Source organism: Mandrillus leucophaeus, unplaced genomic scaffold, assembly GCF_000951045.1.
Source record: "Mandrillus leucophaeus isolate KB7577 unplaced genomic scaffold, Mleu.le_1.0 Scaffold75, whole genome shotgun sequence".
In the NCBI taxonomy this organism is placed as follows: domain Eukaryota; kingdom Metazoa; phylum Chordata; class Mammalia; order Primates; family Cercopithecidae; genus Mandrillus; species Mandrillus leucophaeus.
Window position 1 is genome coordinate 6,159,063 of NW_012108141.1, and position 19,926 is coordinate 6,178,988.

Sequence of the window (19,926 nt, forward strand, 5' to 3'; positions counted from 1 at the left end):
GTATTTCCTTTCATATTGAAATGATGCATATATTTCTTTCCTGTGTACATATACCCACCAAACTTTTCTAGTAATAATGAAACTCTCAAAAACTTTCTAAAGTAATGTGATGCTATAGAAAATGCTAGTAAAAGCTAACCAACATACAATATATGCATGGAGTAGGAAGTTATAATTCCTTATACTTGTAAATGTGACCTGATTACATTCTGCCTTCTTAAATTTCAAAAATAACATACATAAGCTGGTCTATCAAAATGTTTTAAACACCTAATTATCCACAATATAGAATTTGTTTCAATTTAAAAATAAATAAATGTATCTGCCTCTAAGCAGTAAACAATGGTTAGTGATACTTAGATAATAAAGTTAAGTTCACAGAAACACCCAAATCTTATATCTAGTAAGGATTTATTATAACAAATATTGAATAATTTATTATTTAAATGGTTAGAATAAAGTTCAAGGGAAATATAAGCAACCTTCTTCTTTCTCTAACAATCTGAAATACATGGGGGTTTAAATCTTCTATATTTTTGTCAAAATAGTAATTAACCATAGATGACAGATGCTGCTCCCTAGTCAATGGAGGGTCTCAAATTTTACTCTGCATCTCATTGGGAAGGAAATATAAATTTTTAAAATAGAATTAACTTGGGGAAAGGCATCAGTGCTGCAACTCTTAGCACCAAATGTTTTTTCTTGGAGCACCAAATGCTCTAAGGAAAACATTCCAAGTATCAAAGTTTTCAGATAGATAAATATTTATGGATCAAATCCATAAAGAACAGACATTGTTATGAAATATATATAGATGCCTTCAAAACTTTCTTTCTAGGCAGAGTAGACACATAAGTTAGGAGTCATTTCCCACTTAATTGTTTTTGCAACCTTATGCAACACGAATGGTTTATGTGCAAGACTTATTCATTTTTACACAGAAAGTAGATCTTGACTGACATGATGTCCAGAAAATCAAACAGAAGCTATTTCTCTATATAAAATATAAAATGTCATTAAATTTATAGAAACGGCTTTATTTTAATCTTTTTCGGTTGAAAAGTATAGGGATTTTTGATCTGGTCTTTTGGTAAGAAAATAACACTCTTTAAAACAAATTGTTTTCAATTGCTAGTTAGTATAATTGGAGAAAAGTATAAAATAGATCTGGTTCATATCTTTAAGGGCAATGAAATTCCATCAGTCTTTGAACTTTATTAATGGTATTTTTTCAGTCTACATATAGACCATTGCCACTTCCTCTTCATTAAGAGCTCTTGATAGTAGCTGTATAATAATCTATAGAAAGTTATTTTTCCATTTAAAGGCAGAGGTTAATTTACATTGTTCATGCAGCAACATGTAAGTATGCTACATAATTCTAGAGAAATTTAAAGTAGTTACCAAAGAAAGATAGCTTTAGCTTCTGTAGTATTCTCAATGATATTAAAATAGCAATTGGTGAGCACTCATCAGAAATGAAGTGCCCATTTAAGGAAGCTGCATTAAGTCTTGTTCCAGATGCAAATGCAGAACAAAGGGATATAATAACTCATTGCAGAAAGGGTTGGGTATACTATATCAGGCTTCCAAGTTATACTTGCATATGCAGCTACTGCCAATAGTATCATCTGTGAACATGAGGGACATTTTGGAACTGAATAGAATTCCAACCCTGAAACTAAGCAGAACAACTGCATATTCAACCCAAGAAGGCATTAGCTTTATGTAGGCTTAAAGAAATGGTAGCACAGGCATAGGTAAAATTTTTATTTATGAATGTGTGGACACATGACTTTGGATCCAGCCAGCCAGTGACATAAATAAACTTGAGCAAAAGTTTCAAGCTAGAGGATATATATGTATAGAAAATTATATATTTGTGTGTGTGTGTAAGGCCTCTTGGAACAGTGCCACAAACCTGGACACCAACCAACAGAATACTCCCATCCTTTGAAATTTCCATTAAGAGCACAATGGGGGTAATTATACCAGGATGCTCCAATCGCTCTTTCCATCTTGTGCACTCGCATGCCCGCCAAACATGAAATGTTCGCCTTCTCCCTTCCAATGTGATGGTTGTTGAACTTATTTTTAGTGTCATTTGATAAGCCTTTGTGCTCGCAGAGAGACATCCCACTGACCCAGCCACTGGTCATTGTCTATACCAGTTCACATCAAAGCAGGCGCACTTTGTCAGGTTTCCAGTCGAATATCCATTTCGCATCTGAAGTACAGTATCGAAAGTGACTAGATCATTTGAGCTTTTTTCTTCAGCTGCTGCTTTCCTCCCCCACAGTGTTTCTGCTCACGCTAACGTAATTTGGCATCGTCGACGTGACACAATGGTGGTTTTTCTAAAAAATTATAATACATACATCGTCAATGTTTTGTGATGGCGATCCTCCTGAAGATTTAATTTGTAAATTGAAGAAAGGAGGTCTTTTTCCTCTACTGAATCATAACCAAGGTAGAGTGCCCCTCAAAATCCAAGTAATGCGCATACAGTAATAGGTCATTCAATGTCAAAAGGCATAAAAAAGATGAGCAAAATCTTCACAGGCTGCTGCTTGCTGTTGCTTTTAATTATATTAATTAAACTTTGAAATTTTCATGCAAAGAGAGTTGCTGGCTTGTGACGCTGAAGAGCCCTTGGAGACTTGACGAAAGAAAAAACCCTGAGCGGAAGCTTTGTGGTGACTGCTTCCTTTAAATTAAAAGCAAAACGAACTTCTAGGTATGTTTATAGCTATTCATGCTTTATGCACTACTAAATCCTAAACATAGGAAAAAGAGGAATCTACCAGTTATAGGGACAAGTTTGCAAAGCACAAGGCCCTTGCACTCCACTCAAGATCTCTGGCTAGAGGCTGTCTTTCTGTGGAATAACGCTCTATTAATTTTCTTGTCCCGAGTGCATAATGAAAGAAAGGTGTCTTCGAAAACTAAAGGGCAAAATCTTGCTTGCTACCAATACCTTGAGGCATCTTGTCTACATTTTGTCATGCGTGTGCACTTTTCAGTGTTAGAATGACAAGATTTTCCAGTCAGAAACTTCCCGTAAGGCACACTGTGATAGGGGACTTGGAAGGATTCTGTGATCTGACATAGCTATAAGGCAATGGACTTCTTTATTTACTTAGCCTGGTGGGAAATTGTATACTCTGCCTATGGATAAAGATCTTGCCACATAAAAACACAAGTGCCATGTTTCCATGTAAAAAAAAAACTATCTTCCATCATGGCCAGTTGTTTTGGTATCATCTTCATGTTGTTGCTGTTGTTGCTTTTTCCTCTTCTACACATTCAAACAAACTTTCTTGTACAAACCATAGTCTGCAGGTCAGCGTTCCTCTTTATTTTCAATGTCATAAATCATGAGTTACCACTGAGTTTCATCACCTCCCATGTAGATGGCAGAACAAATGTTTGGAAATGTTTGGTGCAAGCAAAGCAGAAGGCAGAGAAAACATTTCCTGACTGAGAGGAATTAAGCTGCTCTTCCAAAAGCTTCTGAAATGCACTTGATTTTTTCCATTTGGTTGAAAATCAGCTATGTGAAAATGTGCCATCTTCGTACCGTCTTGGTCTTCCTGCTTCCGTTTTACTGAGATGGAACTCGGGAGAAGTTTATGCACCGGCCCTGAGGAAAGAAATAAGTCCATATTGAAATATTGAAGCCATTATTTAAAAAGCATGAGAACATCTAGTTTTCCTACCATGATATAATAAACGATTACCCAAGGAAAGTAATGTTAACATGAGACATGAAGTCATAATTTTTTTTTCTTGGTTTAAAGCATGATGGTTCATTCAGATCTTTTCCACAGTAAGTTCACCTATGAGATGGTATGGTATAATTAATATGGAAAAACAATTATGGAAATACGATTTTGTTACTATTATCTAAAATACAGCATTACTATCAAGGCCATAAAAATATCAAAGACACAACCCGATATACTTCTTTATGTAATGAATTAAAATGAAAATATTCTCTTATGCAAGCTGGTGCTCCTAAAATGCATATATGAAGATCACATTTAGTAAGCAGTAAGAGACTGAGGATGAGGAATCCCAAAAAAGGGATTGTCATCTCTTTGTAATTCCATTTCATGAAGGGTTTTTGCAAAATCATGTCTATTGTTACTGACCATTTCTCACCACTGCACACCACCATCATGTGTTCATTTCAAATGGTGACTATTTGCACTTACACATTTCCAAAGAGGATTTGCCATTCTAATTTCTTAACACTTCTATGAAAGTTGTGTGCACACACTGTTCCATGTGTATTGCAAATAATCCAGGAAATATTTGAAAACAAAGTTCCCAATGAGTGATAAAAGATACTTTCCTTTTATCTCTTTGGTATGATACTACTGATCCACTGTACCAACTAAATCATTCCCAGATTCCTCAACCAGCCAAAAGCTAGCATAGTGCTTTCTACATTAGGGTCAGGATTATCACCCTATTGAGATTTTTGTATTTCTTACAATAGCTGCTCTCAAAGCGTTTTAGATTTTAGAGTGTGTCTTTATTTCCCTCTAAATGTAAGTTTGTTTTTAATATCCAAAACATGCTAAAATTCAAAAGCAACAAAACATTGTTGAAAAAGAATGGTTGGAATGTAAAAGCAGAATTTTTGTCCATTTTACTCTCAAAAATGACTGCTTAATAAATTTGAAAATTTCAGAAATTAATGAAGAAATAGAAAAGCACAAAAACAAAACAGAACTAGGAATTTCCATTCGTTTTTTCTAAAAGACAAACATTCATCACATTATCTGTCTTTTAAATACTTTTGGAGGCAACATTATTACTACAATTGCCAATTTTTATTACTTACTCTGCGTTAATGTCTACAAATCACATCAGTGCAAAAGGAAGTAGGAAAAAAGCAGATAGAGGATCAGATTAAAATGAGGTAAAAATTCCTTACTGATACAGGTCATAGGTCATGTACTCAGACTGTATTTTTGTGTTACCTAGAACTTTCAAACAACATTTTTAGAGTGCATATTAAGTGAAGAGGTGCTGTTCTCTAGATTAGCTAAGGGAGCTATGTATGTTGCCAAACACAATAAAACAATAAAAGTGTTATTTTCACACACATCAGGTTTCATGGTTAGAAATACTTTTTCAAGAGGAACAGGTAGGAAAATGACATCATACACAAATAATTGAGCCAAAAAAAAAAAAAAAAGCAGTGCTTCTAAAACACGGTAGTATATATATTCAATGAGAAATAGATTTGAACTATGCAATTCAACAGTGATGAACATTTAAAATATTATCTTCTGGCAATTTTCCAGAATTGAACAAATATATGAGGAATGATATTATGACAGCAAAGATAAAAATTAATGACATATTTTTCTTGTGTATTTGTAGATCAAAAAGTAATAGTTTTCTCTCTTCTGTACAATTTTGAAAATAATTGATTATCAATCTCTATTTTCACTTGTGTTTTATCACTTATTAAATTAATATAGATACAAGGATTCTTCTGTGACCACTTCTTTTCCATATGCCATATTAACTTTAGTGTGTAATGACTAGTAATGGTTAGTAGATTATTAATTTACTTGAAGCAATTGGATAGTTTAACAAGTGAGATTCACAATCTACTCAAATTCTTAAATTCACTTTAATACCTAAATTGTTCCAGAACTAAATTATTTATTTCATTTGATGTGGTTTAATTAAAGATATGGAAACTTGAAGGAAGAAAACTCTGTTGATTTTGACTCTGAGGTCCTTATTACAACTCTTCCAAAGCTTGGTATTAAGTATCAATTATCAGCTGCCAAATGTCTCTAGATTTAAGCACCAAAAACATAAAGAAAAACCTATCAAATTCAATATACACCTATATGTTTTAACACACACCCGTTAACAAAAACAAGCAAATGCTCTTCCCCTCTTCTGATCATGGACTCAGTGCTTTTTACTTTTATCAATAGTTGATAATGTCTGGGTGTGATTTCATTTTTCAAAAATTTAAAAGGAGATGACTTCGGGAAATCTGTTCAAGAGTCACTGTTAAGCATTTCCCAGTTTTCCCAGTTATGGGGCTCCTTATCCCAAAGATCCCGCTGCATCTCCACTGTAGCTGTACTACATCATGCCATAATAGTGTGCTCAAATATCTAAAAGGAAAGGTAACAGTGGTTAAATCTCAGCAATCTAAAGATGGAGTATATCTTCCAGCCTCTGCCACTTCTTACCTGTGTGACCATGGGTGACTTATTTAACTACTGTGTACCTCAGTTCCTTTATCAGTAAAATGAAGATTAAAAAATGGGCCTATTCTTAAGGCTGTTGTAAAGACTAAATTTGTTAAGCTGTATGAAGCACTGAAAATAGTGCCTGACATACAGCAAACTCTCAGTAAAAACCCACATTGTCGGCTGGGTGTGGTGGCTCACGCCTGTAATCCCAACACTGGGAGGCCAAGGTGGGCGGATCACAAGGTCAAGAGATCGAGACCATCCTGGACAACATGGTGAAACCCCATCTCTACTAAAAAACAAAAATTAGCTGGGTGTGGTAGTGCCCGCCTGTAGTCCCAGCTGCTCCAGAGGCTGAGGCAGGAGAATCGCTTGAACTCGGGAGGCGGAGGTAGCAGTGAACCGAGATCGCACCACTGCACTCCAGCCTAGTGATGGAGTGAGACTCTGTCTCAAAAAAAAAAAAAAAAAAGAAAAAAGAAAAAAAGAAAAAAAGAAAAAACAAACAAAAAACATATTGTTATTATCCATATTCCCTCTATGATGTCATTGCATAGGTCTAATATAGAGCAGACTCAATAATTTCGTACTTAGAAACAAGTGAATGGATGGATGAAGAATGAATGAGTTCACGATCACATAGACCTCCACTGGTGGTGGAGCCAGATCTCAAAAATGAGAAGATAGAGTAAGTATGAATCTGAGGGAGAGAAAGAGGATTACCAAGGAGAAAAATAGTGGAAAAGGAGAGAAGAAAATATGGAGAAAATACATGAGAGTAGCACAAAAGAGGAAAAGGTAAGAAAGAAGAATCAAGAAAAATGGAAACTTTTGGCTAGAGGGAAATATTTTATTCATTATTCCATCAGGAATCTTACTTCCAGGCAATTATTTCATATTGGCTGCTGCCATCTGCTTACTGGAAAATTCTAAAAACAAGGCAACGCATCCCAGTTGTAAGTGACCATGATTAGATAGCATTGTCCTTCAACTATCCCCAATACTAGCTTACAAAGCACACATTAGTGATAACGCTAATTATGTTTAAGGTCATGGATGTTGGGCTGCCATTTATATTACAGCAAGAAGTCAATGCCAGAACACTGCAGAGCAATTTTTATTTGCAGGAAATGGAATATGACAAGGCTTACAAGTCTGTCATATCCTCATGCTTATAATGTCTACACAATAAAGGTATGTTATCAAGGTAGCAAACAAAGCCATATAAAATAGCTTGAACACGCAACTCATCAAAGAACTGTACAGAACGGAAAGTCCCTAATGTTTCTTTTTTCTGAGACTATTTCACTTTTATAACAACTAATACAAGTGCTAAAAATAACAAGTTAACTAAATGGTGTAATAAGAAACTATTAAATTTAAGCTAAATATATAGAATACATATAGACCTATATTTATTATAATTTTAATACTTTATTCTCTATATAGAGGCTAATACTAGTATCAGGTGACAGGATTACATACCCTCTAAAATAAACCATCCTAACGTTTTAATATGCCAAAATAGAGGAACATACGATTTCCATGAGCAAGAGTTAAAGTGAATGAATGTATAATATTATGCCTGTATTTCTTTTTTTATTTTTTTGAGACGGAGTCTCGCTCTGTCGCCCAGGCTGGAGTGCAGTGGCCGGATCTCAGCTCACTGCAAGCTCCGCCTCCCGGGTTCACGCCATTCTCCTGCCTCAGCCTCCCGAGTAGCTGGGACTACAGGCGCCCTTCACCTCGCCCGGCTAGTTTTTTGTATTTTTTAGTAGAGACGGGGTTTCACCGTGTTAGCCAAGATGGTCTCGATCTCCTGACCTCGTGATCCGCCCGTCTCGGCCTCCCAAAGTGCTGGGATTACAGGCTTGAGCCACGCGCCCCGCCTATGCCTGTATTTCACAAAGTAATTCGATAAACTGGAACTCAGGTGGCATAAGTGTTTAGAGAATAATATAACATGCAATATATGTTATTATTATGAAGAAAATATTAATTTTCTCTATTTTCTGAAGATTTAATTAAATATTCTTTCTAAACAATTTTCTTGATTTAAAATCATGCCCTAATCATGCATGTAAATCATGAGTAAAATCTAAATATACTATTATTGTAATGCTTTAGGTAGCACCCACACTACTTACTCAATTAGGGAATCAATACAACCAACTTGAATTTGATATCATGCCTTATAAATCACTGAATCATAAACTTTAACAATAACAACATTTAGTCAAAATAAAATTGAATTAAATTAGTATTTGCATTAGTTTAAAATGAACTATAAATATATTATCTTATTTTGGTTTGGGAATATAATACTCTGGATTCAATACAATCATTGTTAAATTTATTAATTTTGCATGACATAAAAATTTAGAAGTAGAATTTATTAAATATTTATACAAATTAAGGTTCGGCAGAATAAAGATAATTTTATCACTGACTTTATGCTATAGTGAAATACATTTAAAATACATTAATTTAGGAATCATAGTTATTCAGATATGTTGTAGTTGACCTTTATATATTACAGAATTAGGCAAATTAATCTAAATAAGATTACTCTGGGTATGTTTACCAACTTAAAATTTGTATAGCCTATAAGAAGTGCATTTATATATTAATAATTGAATCATTAAATTATGATCTTTTTATGGCAACATTTTATTTGCCTAATATAAATTATGACTTTAAAGAAACAAAACTGCCTCCCTTCTAAAGAATACTGTTTTATGCAAACTTATATTGAAAACATTACATAATTAGTGAGTTACTGTGGCGAGAAAAGAACTCTTGTGCATTGCTAGTGGAAATTAAAATTGTCAAAAACTATATGATAAGCATAGTATAGAAAAAATGGTCTTTAAAAACTTACATTCTTTGATTCAGTAATTTCACTTTAGGAATCTAACCTAATAAAATAGGTAGACTGAGATTTCAAATATTTACTATAGGATTTTTATATAGTCAAAAATATACTCAATTTGTATTTATTTCTGCCCAACAATCAGGGACTAGATGAATGAATTCAGATTCATTTATTTTACTCTATTATGTAGCCATTAAAATAAGGAAACTTTCTAAAGATGAAAAAAATGGTAACTAAAAATATGATATGATTGTAATTATGCAGAGACTTTAATAGACAATACACCAGCATGCTACAGGTAATGGGACAGCATATGGCTTCTTGCATTCTATGTTTTATCTTTTCTGCATATTCAAATATTTGCTAACTTAAAACGTAACATTAGTTTGCAAAGAGTGAATTCATTCAGCAAACATGCAATCATTTTTCAACATCTATATTTATGTCTTTAAAACTCAGCCCAAGAACTTACTAACTACTCACTCTTTGGAATCACCACCAACTTCCAGCTATGCCAAAGCTTTTCAGCACTGTATGTGCCCATAAGTTAATTCTTTTACTCATCTTTGAGTTGTATTTTACAGTTACTATCCTGGTGTACCCACTGTAATGCAGTTCGACTTCAGAGCACATTTATATGGTAGAAGATTTATTAATAAATCTTATAATCTACCGTCAGCATTTTCTTCTTATCATACAAAATTATAAGAGTTTCAATAAAACGCCTGTTAAAGCATTTGGCAAGGTCACAACTGGCTATCTAATTGTTAAAAATGTTTTTGTGTATATGTGTATAAGTGCATGTCAGCACACAGGTACAACCTACCTTATGCCCTGTGCATGCTGGAGTTCATTACATTGAAATAAATATAAGAGAGGCTCTTTAATTTTCACACCACATCAAACTTTTAACCACATACCCAATATCTAGGGCATATAATTTCTCTATGCAATTAATATTATAGAATATTTATACCTCAGGTATTTATCTGTAATAATGTTAGAATCCTTTCTCTCCCTATCAGTTGGCAAAACTACTCTCAGTTGACTCTAAGTGGAATGCTAGCCATTTATTTCTCTAGGTCAATAGTTTTTTCATTGTGTAATCCATGAAGTCCTGTGGCTTTTCTGCAAGGTGCCTCAGAGGTCACTGTGGCTGGGGCAGTGCATGAGAAGGGAACAAGCAGGCACAATTGCAAGCCTCTCAAATCTAATGCTCCACTCTCATCTATCTTTTAAAATTGCAATTCAGTATAAGATTTTGTCTGTGCTAAAAATGTAGTTTGATAACTAATAGTCCAGATATTTTCACACCTGTGTCAAGTCAGATCACTAGTAAACTATCTGTATATATAGACTTGATTTCTTTTCTTTAGATCCTCTCATAGATCTACATAAATAATACAGCATTCTCTCTCTTTGGTTATATGAAGAGCCCTATGAATTCTGGTCATATGAAGAGAATTATTATTTTGGAAAATTGCTATTAAGGATACTGATATTAAGGGAATAATTCTCCTTGGTGTTTAGAGCCAGGAAAAAGTTTGTCAATTCTGGTAAGCTCATACGTTTCCCTTTTAATATATAATGGCAACTATACAACTTAACCTCTTTCTCTTTATGTCTTGGCTTTTAGGAAGCTCAGATTTATAAGATGTCCTAAAAGCAATTGCTAGCCTTAGTGTACATTTTCTGTTATAACTATATCTTGACTTTGGCTTATTATTATTTGCCTATTTTTATTCTTCTGAGGTTTGACTGTATTTTTTTTCTCAATACTTCTTTAGAAGTAGACTAGGTACAAGCAAATGCCAACTAATAAAGGTTTCTTTCTTGATTCTTAACCTTCTCAGTCCTGGAGAATATCTGAACCCCTCTTAACCTCTACAATCCTCCAATAAAGAACTGCCTAAACCTGTACCTTATGCAAAAAGACCATATGCTTTCTATGTTGCTTTTTCTTATTCTCTTAGGGTTTAATGAGGTACTCTGTGGATAGATGATGCCAAATTATCACTAATTTGAACTTAACCTGAACTAAGTTGAAAAATTAATATGAACTTGAAGTTTATATAAGCAAGCATGGTGAAACCGTACTATCCTTCACATAATCCCAAGGTTCTTCTATGATAATACATCTGTCTGAAGACTGAAAACTTCATTTTCTTTGCCTGCTAGGCCAAAGTAAGCACAATATAATTCTTTACAAATTGGAATGTATTAACAGTTTCAATTCATCACAAAGACTACAGTTCTGTGTGGAAGCTTTATTCTATTACAAATTTTTCTTCTGTATAAGAAGAAACAGAATATACCAAGGATATGACACAAACAAAAGTCTGATCATAATAAAGGCTAAACTCACAATCAGAACCTTTAACTTCACTCAAATAATTTTCAGGCAATGATTAGTATATCTTAGAGTGAGAAGCTTATTGACATTTTCCCAGAAATCATTGCTGGCAAAACCTTCTCATGAGCCTCATAGTAAGAAAGAAAGGAAAGGAGATGCCCTGAAGAAAAATGTCTGATATTGCATTACTACTCTGCAGTTAAATAAACCAAGAAGTGAAAATGTGACAAAAGTAGGAACTGACATATTTGCTGTTGCCTAGGTATAGAGACCCCAACTCCACCGCAATATTTAAAACTGACTTCACTGTCTCATTTTCACCATAGCTGGTAATAGCAGCATTAACCAGAGCAAGTGCCATGTCTCCCATCTCTTGAGCATTAAAATTCCACTGGCATTAACGCTTGTGAGCTCCTTTACTAGCTATCTGCACAGGATGTATTTCACTGCTATAACTGTTATAGTATTATGCTCACCTCATAAATATCCATTGACAAGCTGAAGCAAACAACTGCACTTTAGTTTAGACTTTTCAAACACAGATAGTTGATTTATTTATACATCACTTCTAAAAAAAGCTTACTAAACCTTCATGTTCCGTACGACAGTAAAGAGTGTTTCAAATTTAAAATTGTATACAAAGCACCCATACACATAGACACAGAGACAACTCAAGAGGTCCAGGAAATCGCTGATATAAGGAGAGACTTGAGAACACAATAGGCATTTTGAGCAGAGATTTTCTGTAGCAAATGGAGATACAGGACTGAAGAAAAGGCATATAGTATCACATCTTTCTCTCTGTCTCTGTCTCTCTCTCTCTCTCTTTCTCTCTCTCTCTCTCTCTCTCTCTATATATATATATATATAAAGAATCTGTGCTATCCTTTGCTCTAAATAAAACTGCAAAATTTTGAGCTGAAATATAAATTCCACATACTCTTTTCTAATGGAAGCTCAACCTATAAATGTCCAATTTTACAGTAAAGACCACGCACCATATGGATATTCAGTAGATGTCATGAAGAGAAGTTCTGAGTTTGGCTGAAAAATTTACCTTTAAATGTTTTTTGTTCAGTCTCTTTAATCTGTCATGGCACCTGCAAAATTTTAGTGACTCTATACATATGGTCAATATTTATTTTGCAAATATCTATGTTTTTAAATATTTGTTGAAATTCAGGCATACAGTTGGCAGTTAATGATACACCTAAACCACACCTCATAAGATGAAATAGATGCTTCCAAATTATTAATTGCAAGTAAGATACATATCTAGATGTAGATATAGATATCTATAAAAATCTTTGTTGGAAATACCTTCTTTTCTTTTCTTTTTTTTTTTTTTTTGTGATGGAGTCTCCTCTGTCGCCCAGGCTGGAGTGCAGTGGAGCGATCTCAGCTCACTGCAAGCTCTCCCTCCAGGGTTCACGCCATTCTTTTGCCTCAGCCTGCCCAGTAGCTGGGACTACAGGTGCCCGCCACCACACCCGGCTAATTTTTTGTATTTTTAGTAGAGACAGGGTTTCACCATGGTCTCGATCTCTTGACCTTGTGATCCACCCGCCTTGGCCTCCCAAAGTGCTGGGATTACAGATGTGAGCCACCACGCCCGGCCAGAAATACCTTCTTTTGTGCTTCCTAGTAAGTCAAAATGGGAGGTAGATGCCCCAAAAGTATTAATAAAGAGATATAGACATAATCAGGACAGAATTCTGTATACCTTTTTAGTTGCTTAACATTTATTTTGTGAGGCACATAATAGATCATGCAGAAATTATTTTCTGCTTTCTAATCTCAATTAGAATACAGATCATTTCATAGATCTTAAATCAATAGTAAAAAAATTATTCATAATATAATCTTAAAGCAATAAAAAACAGAAAGCAATATATGCATATTGTAGCATTACTGGTGTTAACAAAAGATTGAAAATGATCCAAATGTCCATCAGTAAGAGACAAGTTGAATAAACTAAGATATAGATAGAAAATGGAACGCTATAAATAATATATATCTGTTAGAAAGAATGAGGAAAATTTCTATATACCATCATGGAGTGATGGACAGGATTTCTGAAGCGGGTTAAAATGAAGGAGCATATAGTATACGCACTATAGCATCTTTTATATGACAAAAAAGAAAAATACACTGGCATTAATATATGCTTAATTTTTAAAGAGAAAGAAAAAATAATTCATTTGAAAATAAAATTGGTTAGCAACAGGTGGGAGGTACAGAGTAGACTGAATAAGAATGTAAATGAGATAAATTTCAATATATCTTGTTATATGCTATTAAATACAAACATGTAAATGTTTGACTTTTGAAAAACAGTTAAACAATAAAAAGAAATTCCAGCAAATTAAAATAACCTTCACTAAGTGCAAGGCAGAGGCCTGCCAAAAGCACAGAATATGGCAGGAAAGCTGGTGTGGAGAGGTCCTATCACAGTATCTGAGACTTTCCTTGAGAGCAAAAAAGTAGTCAACTGAAGGCTGGGAGAAAGACAAGAAGGTAGAGAAATATTTCCTTCTCCAAAGGCACATGGAGCCTTCCCCAAGGGAATAGAAGCAGCCCACTGAAGGTTTGGAACATGGCAAGAGGAAAGAAAAAATATATAGCCCCGAGGGACCCAGAGCCTTCCCCAAACACAAGGTAGCAGCCTGCTGAAACCTGGAAGCAAAACTGAGAAATATCCCACTGAAACTGATGGGGCCCTCTCAGATTGCAAGTCGCTGGCCAGTCCAAGTCTGCAGGCAGAAAAATCAGTTTGAAAATGAGTCTTCCAAGCTACAGAAAGTTTGGCCAGGTAAGGGAATTGTGGCAGTTAGAGAGAAAAGAGACCTCCACTGCAACTTTAGAAGCTTGTAGATGAACTATAATGGAAAGAGAGAGAAAGAGAGAGAGAGAGAGAGAATGAGATCACTCTCTACTGAAGGGAAATCCTTAATCCTATCCTCAAATTCATGAAAGCTACTAGTGAACTAAAAATAAGTAAGAGTAAAACTTAACTACAGATTAGCAACATGACAAAGGAGGTGGTATGTACTTTTCTAAGGGTAAATGTTACCTAGATGGGTCTCTTTTTTAATTCCCAATATCTAGCATAAAATTACAAATTGCGGTACACACAAAGAAGCATAAAAGTATGACCCATAATCAATGAAAACACAGATAATATAGGCAAATCTACAGATGGTTTAGATGTTGCAGTTAATAGACATGGACTTGAAATAGCTATGATAAAAATATTAAAACATCTGACAAAAAAGGTAGATAACATGCATAAAGATATTGGGAACATCAGAAGAAATGGAAACTATAAATAAGAAACTGTAATAATAGGATACCAAAACTAAAGAGAAAATACACTATATCAGAAATACAGAATGTATTTGGTGTTAAAGTAGAATGGACACAGCAGAAGAAACACTCACTGAATTTGAAGGTAGGAGAATAGATAATGTTCAAATTAAAAAATAAAGAAAAAAATAACTAAGGAGAATCTGAGCCCTATGGGACAATATCCAATGGTTTGTCATATAAGTGATGTGTCCCATAAGGCGAGGACAAAAAATGGGGCTAAAAATCAACTTAAAAAATAAATGCTCAGAACTTCCTAGAATTGATGGAAGACACAAACTTACAGATCAAAGAAACTCAGTTAACCCTGAGAAGGATAAACACATAGAAACGCAGGGAATACAGAGTTAAACTTCTGAAAACCAAGAATATCATGAAAGCATAACTTTTTCCCCTTCCCCTTCCCCACAATAAGATATAGAGAATGGTGATAAGCATGACATTTGACTTTTTATTAGAAACAATGGAGGGCAAGAGGCTATGGAACTCTCTAAAATAGTAAATGGGGAAAAATGTCAATTAAGATGTCTACATTCAGAGATAATACCCTTTAAAAATGTGGGCAAAATAAAGACATTCTCAGACAAACAAAATCTGAGAGCATTTATCCACAATAGCTTTTAACAAGTGCAAAAAGTTCTTGAGACTGAAGAAAAAAGACACTATGGGGATGGAAGCTCAGGTTTGCAGGAAGAAATAGAGAAACAGAACAGTAAATATGTGACGAAATACACAAATAACATAAATAAAGAAAATAAATTTTTATGACACTATTACTTAAAGGAAGAAATAATAACATAATGAATTCATAACATATGTATCAGTAGAATACATGACAAGAGCATAAGGAACAGAAAGAAAAAAATGGAAATTATACCACTGCAATGTTTGCATATTGTTCTTTAACTACTTTAATATTATTTGATGTTATACTGAAAATTAAAGCATATTGTTATTTCCAGAGCAATCAATGAAAAACAAGACAGAGAAATGGCTATAGAGATAACAGGAGATAGAACATAGAAGAAAAACAATTAATGTTAATCTAAAAGATGAAAAGGAGGAACAGAAGAAAAAAGAATGGATATGGCAAATAGAAATCAAATACAATAAACTTAAGAACTGGAACAAATAAACTGGACACAAGACCACATACAGAAAATAAATATTTCAAGTGACTTAATGCAGTATTTTACCTGTATAGCAACATTAGAATATGAACTAAGGATAAATAGAGAAGCAAATAAATGTTTCACTTAATTCACCAGTCTCAATTTTACTGATATTTATTATGAATTCATAGTTATATGGTATGATGGTTAATACTGAGTGTCAACTTAATTGGCTTGAAGGATGCAAAGTATTGTTGCTGGGTGTGTCTTCAAAGGTGTTGCCAAAGGAGATTAACATTTGAGTCAGTGGACTTGGAAAGGCAGACCTACCCTCAATCTGGGTTGGCACCATCTAATCAGCTGCCAGCGTGGTCAGAGTAAAAGCAGGCAGAAGGACATGGAAAGACTAGACTGGCTTAGTCTTCTGGCCTACATCTTTCTCCCATGCTGGATGCTTCCTGCCCTTGAACATCAGACTCCAAGTTCTTCAGCTTTTGGACTCTTGAACCTTTGACCACAAACTAAAGGCTGCACTGTCAGCTTCTCCACTTTTGAGGTTTTGGGACTTGGGCTGGCTTCTTTGCTCCTCAGTTTGCAGATGGCCTACTGTGGAACCTTACCTTGTGCTCATGTGAGTCAATACTCCTTAATAAACTCCCTTTTATATATACATCTATCCTATTAGTTCTGTCCCTCTAGAGAATCCTAATACATATAATATATATAAATGATAGGGCAGATAAGTAATTACATTAATATTGTTAAGACTAAGATTTTTCATGTTGGAGAAAACAGATGTATAAATTCAAAGTATAAATTCAAAAACATTCAGTAAAATCCTTTAATGCTAAGCTGCAATTGTAAATACACTATTAACTCATTATTTTTTTTCCAAAACTACTGTATTTCCTAGTTCTGCCTGCTGAAAAGGCCTAAAAGCAATGACAGTAAAAATGAGCACCCCTAGTACTCAAAATGTTTTCTCTAAACACCATTATCTACTAAAAACAAATCTAGGACTCCTTGGAGTTGAATCATTGATTCCAGTTTTGGAAGAGAAAATGTAAAAGATGCGTCTGGGACATATTATGCCAAAATGAAAGAAATTAATCAAAGACTAATGGCTTCATGTCAAAAATATGTAGCAATCAATATGATGGATCAGGCTTTTACTACCTGCCTCCTCTGATCAATCTTGGTATCATTAAACATGTAACATCTTATGTGATGCAATATAAAGTACATAGCACCACCTATGAATAATCTATGCTAAAATTAAAAGGCAAATCTGAATCAAAGGGTACAGAATATCAGTGTATACATGTGTTGGGGATGAGTGCTGGAGAAGATGCAATTTTATAAAAAGTATATAGGTGGTAGAGAAACCATCAAGTGCAAAGGCTGTGGGGAAAAATGTCTTTGTTATATCTGTGGAAAAGGCAAACAGATAACGTGGCAGCAACACAGACAGCAATGGAGAAAGTAGAAGATGAGGTCAAACAGAAGGCAGAAATCTTACTATACAAAGTCAGGTAGCAGTCACTTATAAATCTTCTTTATCTAAAACACATTACTAATTATACAAAATTAACATCTAGATCCATTCTCATCTCTTTTACTGCAGATGGAGGTAAGATAAGTGACTTATGTTTCAAATTCTTAAGATTCACATGTACAAAGCACAAAACAAGCAAAAAACACCCATCAGACAATATCAGACTAAAGAATCCAAACTACAATCTTTATGTCAAATAATGGCTAATTGCAAACAAAATCTGTATTTGAATCACGCATTTAGAAAAAAATCCAAATGAAAGGCATATTACATCACTATCAGGTGGGAAATAGAATAAATTAGTTTGCTTAGAGTGGAAGAATGTTAGTATGAAAATAGTAATTTTTTGCTAGAGTATTTCTAGACTCAAAATTTTAAACCTCACTTGTTAATACCACACAGCAAAAAGTTTACGTGCAACTCATGTATTTCTTCTTAGAAAATTAGGCATTAAGATAATCCACTTGCATTACCAAGTTGCTCTTGGCACATTTAAAGAGAAATTCTGAATGTTTATATATCACCACTGAAAAACATTTATTGAGATTTTCCTAATGTATATGGCTCTAGTGATGCAATGATTTATTCCTACCTTACTTACATTTCTAAGAATTAAATCCTCACTTCTAGGGCTCTAAAACAATGTATATTGTCCTAGTAAAAATTTTGATAACTAAAAGCCTCTACTGGATTCATATAGATTTTCCTTAGCTGTCTCTACTTAAAAATGTCCATAGCTCTTTGGGTCATTTTGCCAAACAGCTAAATTCCTATACAATTTGAGACTAACTGATTTAGCACAAATATTTAAAAACTTCACTTTAAGTTTCTGAACTGATACTTTATGGAAAAGACTTTGTAGAAATGTATAGTTTTTAAAGCTTTATTTTGAAGGGCAATTATGGATTACTTTCTGAAAGCTTACAAATAAAAATTTTTATTAAAAATCTGCCTAAATCTTTAACTGAAAACCTATTTACTGTGATGCTGTGTTTTGTTTTGTTTTTTTTTTCACCACAGCAAGTGTTTAGTGAACACATTCCACATTTTTATTTCTAATTGAAGAGGTGTGTATATATACTCAATTTTTGGATAATTGATTTATGCCTTAGGTATTTTTATTATATTTCAGAAAAACAATTTTAAACAACCACCTAGGTCATTTATTACATCTAATAATAAGATGTAATTTATTACAGATGTATGACATAAAATGATGTATATGTTTTAATAACATAAAAGTAATATGGATTAAAACTCTGCACACTATACTTTCACATTCTAAACTGCTAGAGCAGCAGACAAATGACATTTCTTGCTAAACTTACACCATGCAGAGCAAAACTTCTAGGAAACGTGAAATTGTATACACTAAAATTAGGCTGATAACAGAATGAAATCCCTGCTTTTATGTGCAGATGCAAGTCTAAACAAGCCTTTCATTCATATCCATAGGGATTTATATTGTAAACATAGATGCCACTGTGACCCAGATGTCATTTCACTGATCAATGAATATACAATGGCATTTAATGGTGATTCCTTGCTCACAGTTTGTAAAGAAACTAAACACACATCAATTTTGTCCTTAATGAATACAGGCATTCCTAGTCTAAACAACTTATATCAACTAACATGAGTAAGTCTTAAAATAATTATGGAAATATTAAACCATCTCTAGAGATATACTTAATCCCATTGAAATGAAAAATGTAAGCTTCCAAAGTTTAATCATTTAGCACATACAAGCATACAGATACATTCAAATAAGTAGAGACATAATTATGATAGTGTTTCAAAATACTAATTGACTAAAAACTAGTATGTATTAAGTTACCTTTATGTGCAAAGAACAGTTTGCTTCTTGATCCAGTGAACTAAAGAATGCTGAAGACATATACAGGTAATAACTCAACATAAATCCAAGAACATGAAACTGAAATTTAGGTCTACCTACGAGTCAAATATTGGGTCTAGAGCTTGTGCAGATACATAGATAACACAGACATACAGAGACAGAGATACAAATATAAGGTTAGCTGCAAAAAATTATATTATAAGCCAAAATGGCTTTCTAAAACAAAAAGAATATAATTAACCTATTATCTTAGATAAATCAAATAATATAATTAGACTTTGGATAACAGCAAAGTTGATTCAGTGTTAATAAGACTTCTCATTTTTTTTAACAAACAAATCTAATTTGTTTAACATCCATCTTCTTTTCCCAGATTGTAAGCTCCCTGTTTCTTTTTCACTATCATTTTACAAGTGCTTAAAACAGTGCTCATCCTATAGGATGAGTGCTTAAAAATATTAGCTGAATGATCACTACTGGGCTTGAAATATTAAATGTAATGTAGGTAGTCAATAGCTATCTAAAGCATATAACTGATATTGCATCTGTATGAATATTGAAAGTTTCAGTG

General features: G+C 33.7%; 1 protein-coding gene across 2 annotated transcripts in view; it reads right to left on the reverse strand.

Moving 5' to 3' along the window:
- Positions 1 to 397: 397 nt before the first annotated feature.
- The window catches only part of ANTXR2 (anthrax toxin receptor 2), a 163,367-nt gene continuing 143,838 nt past the window's right edge, over positions 398 to 19,926 (reverse strand). For both annotated transcript variants that reach the window (XM_011966229.1, XM_011966228.1), the window contains exon 17: positions 398 to 3,643. In XM_011966229.1, coding sequence (XP_011821619.1) covers positions 3,605 to 3,643 — 39 coding nt within the window. In that variant the 3' untranslated portion in view covers positions 398 to 3,604. The remainder of the gene's footprint in view (positions 3,644 to 19,926) is intronic.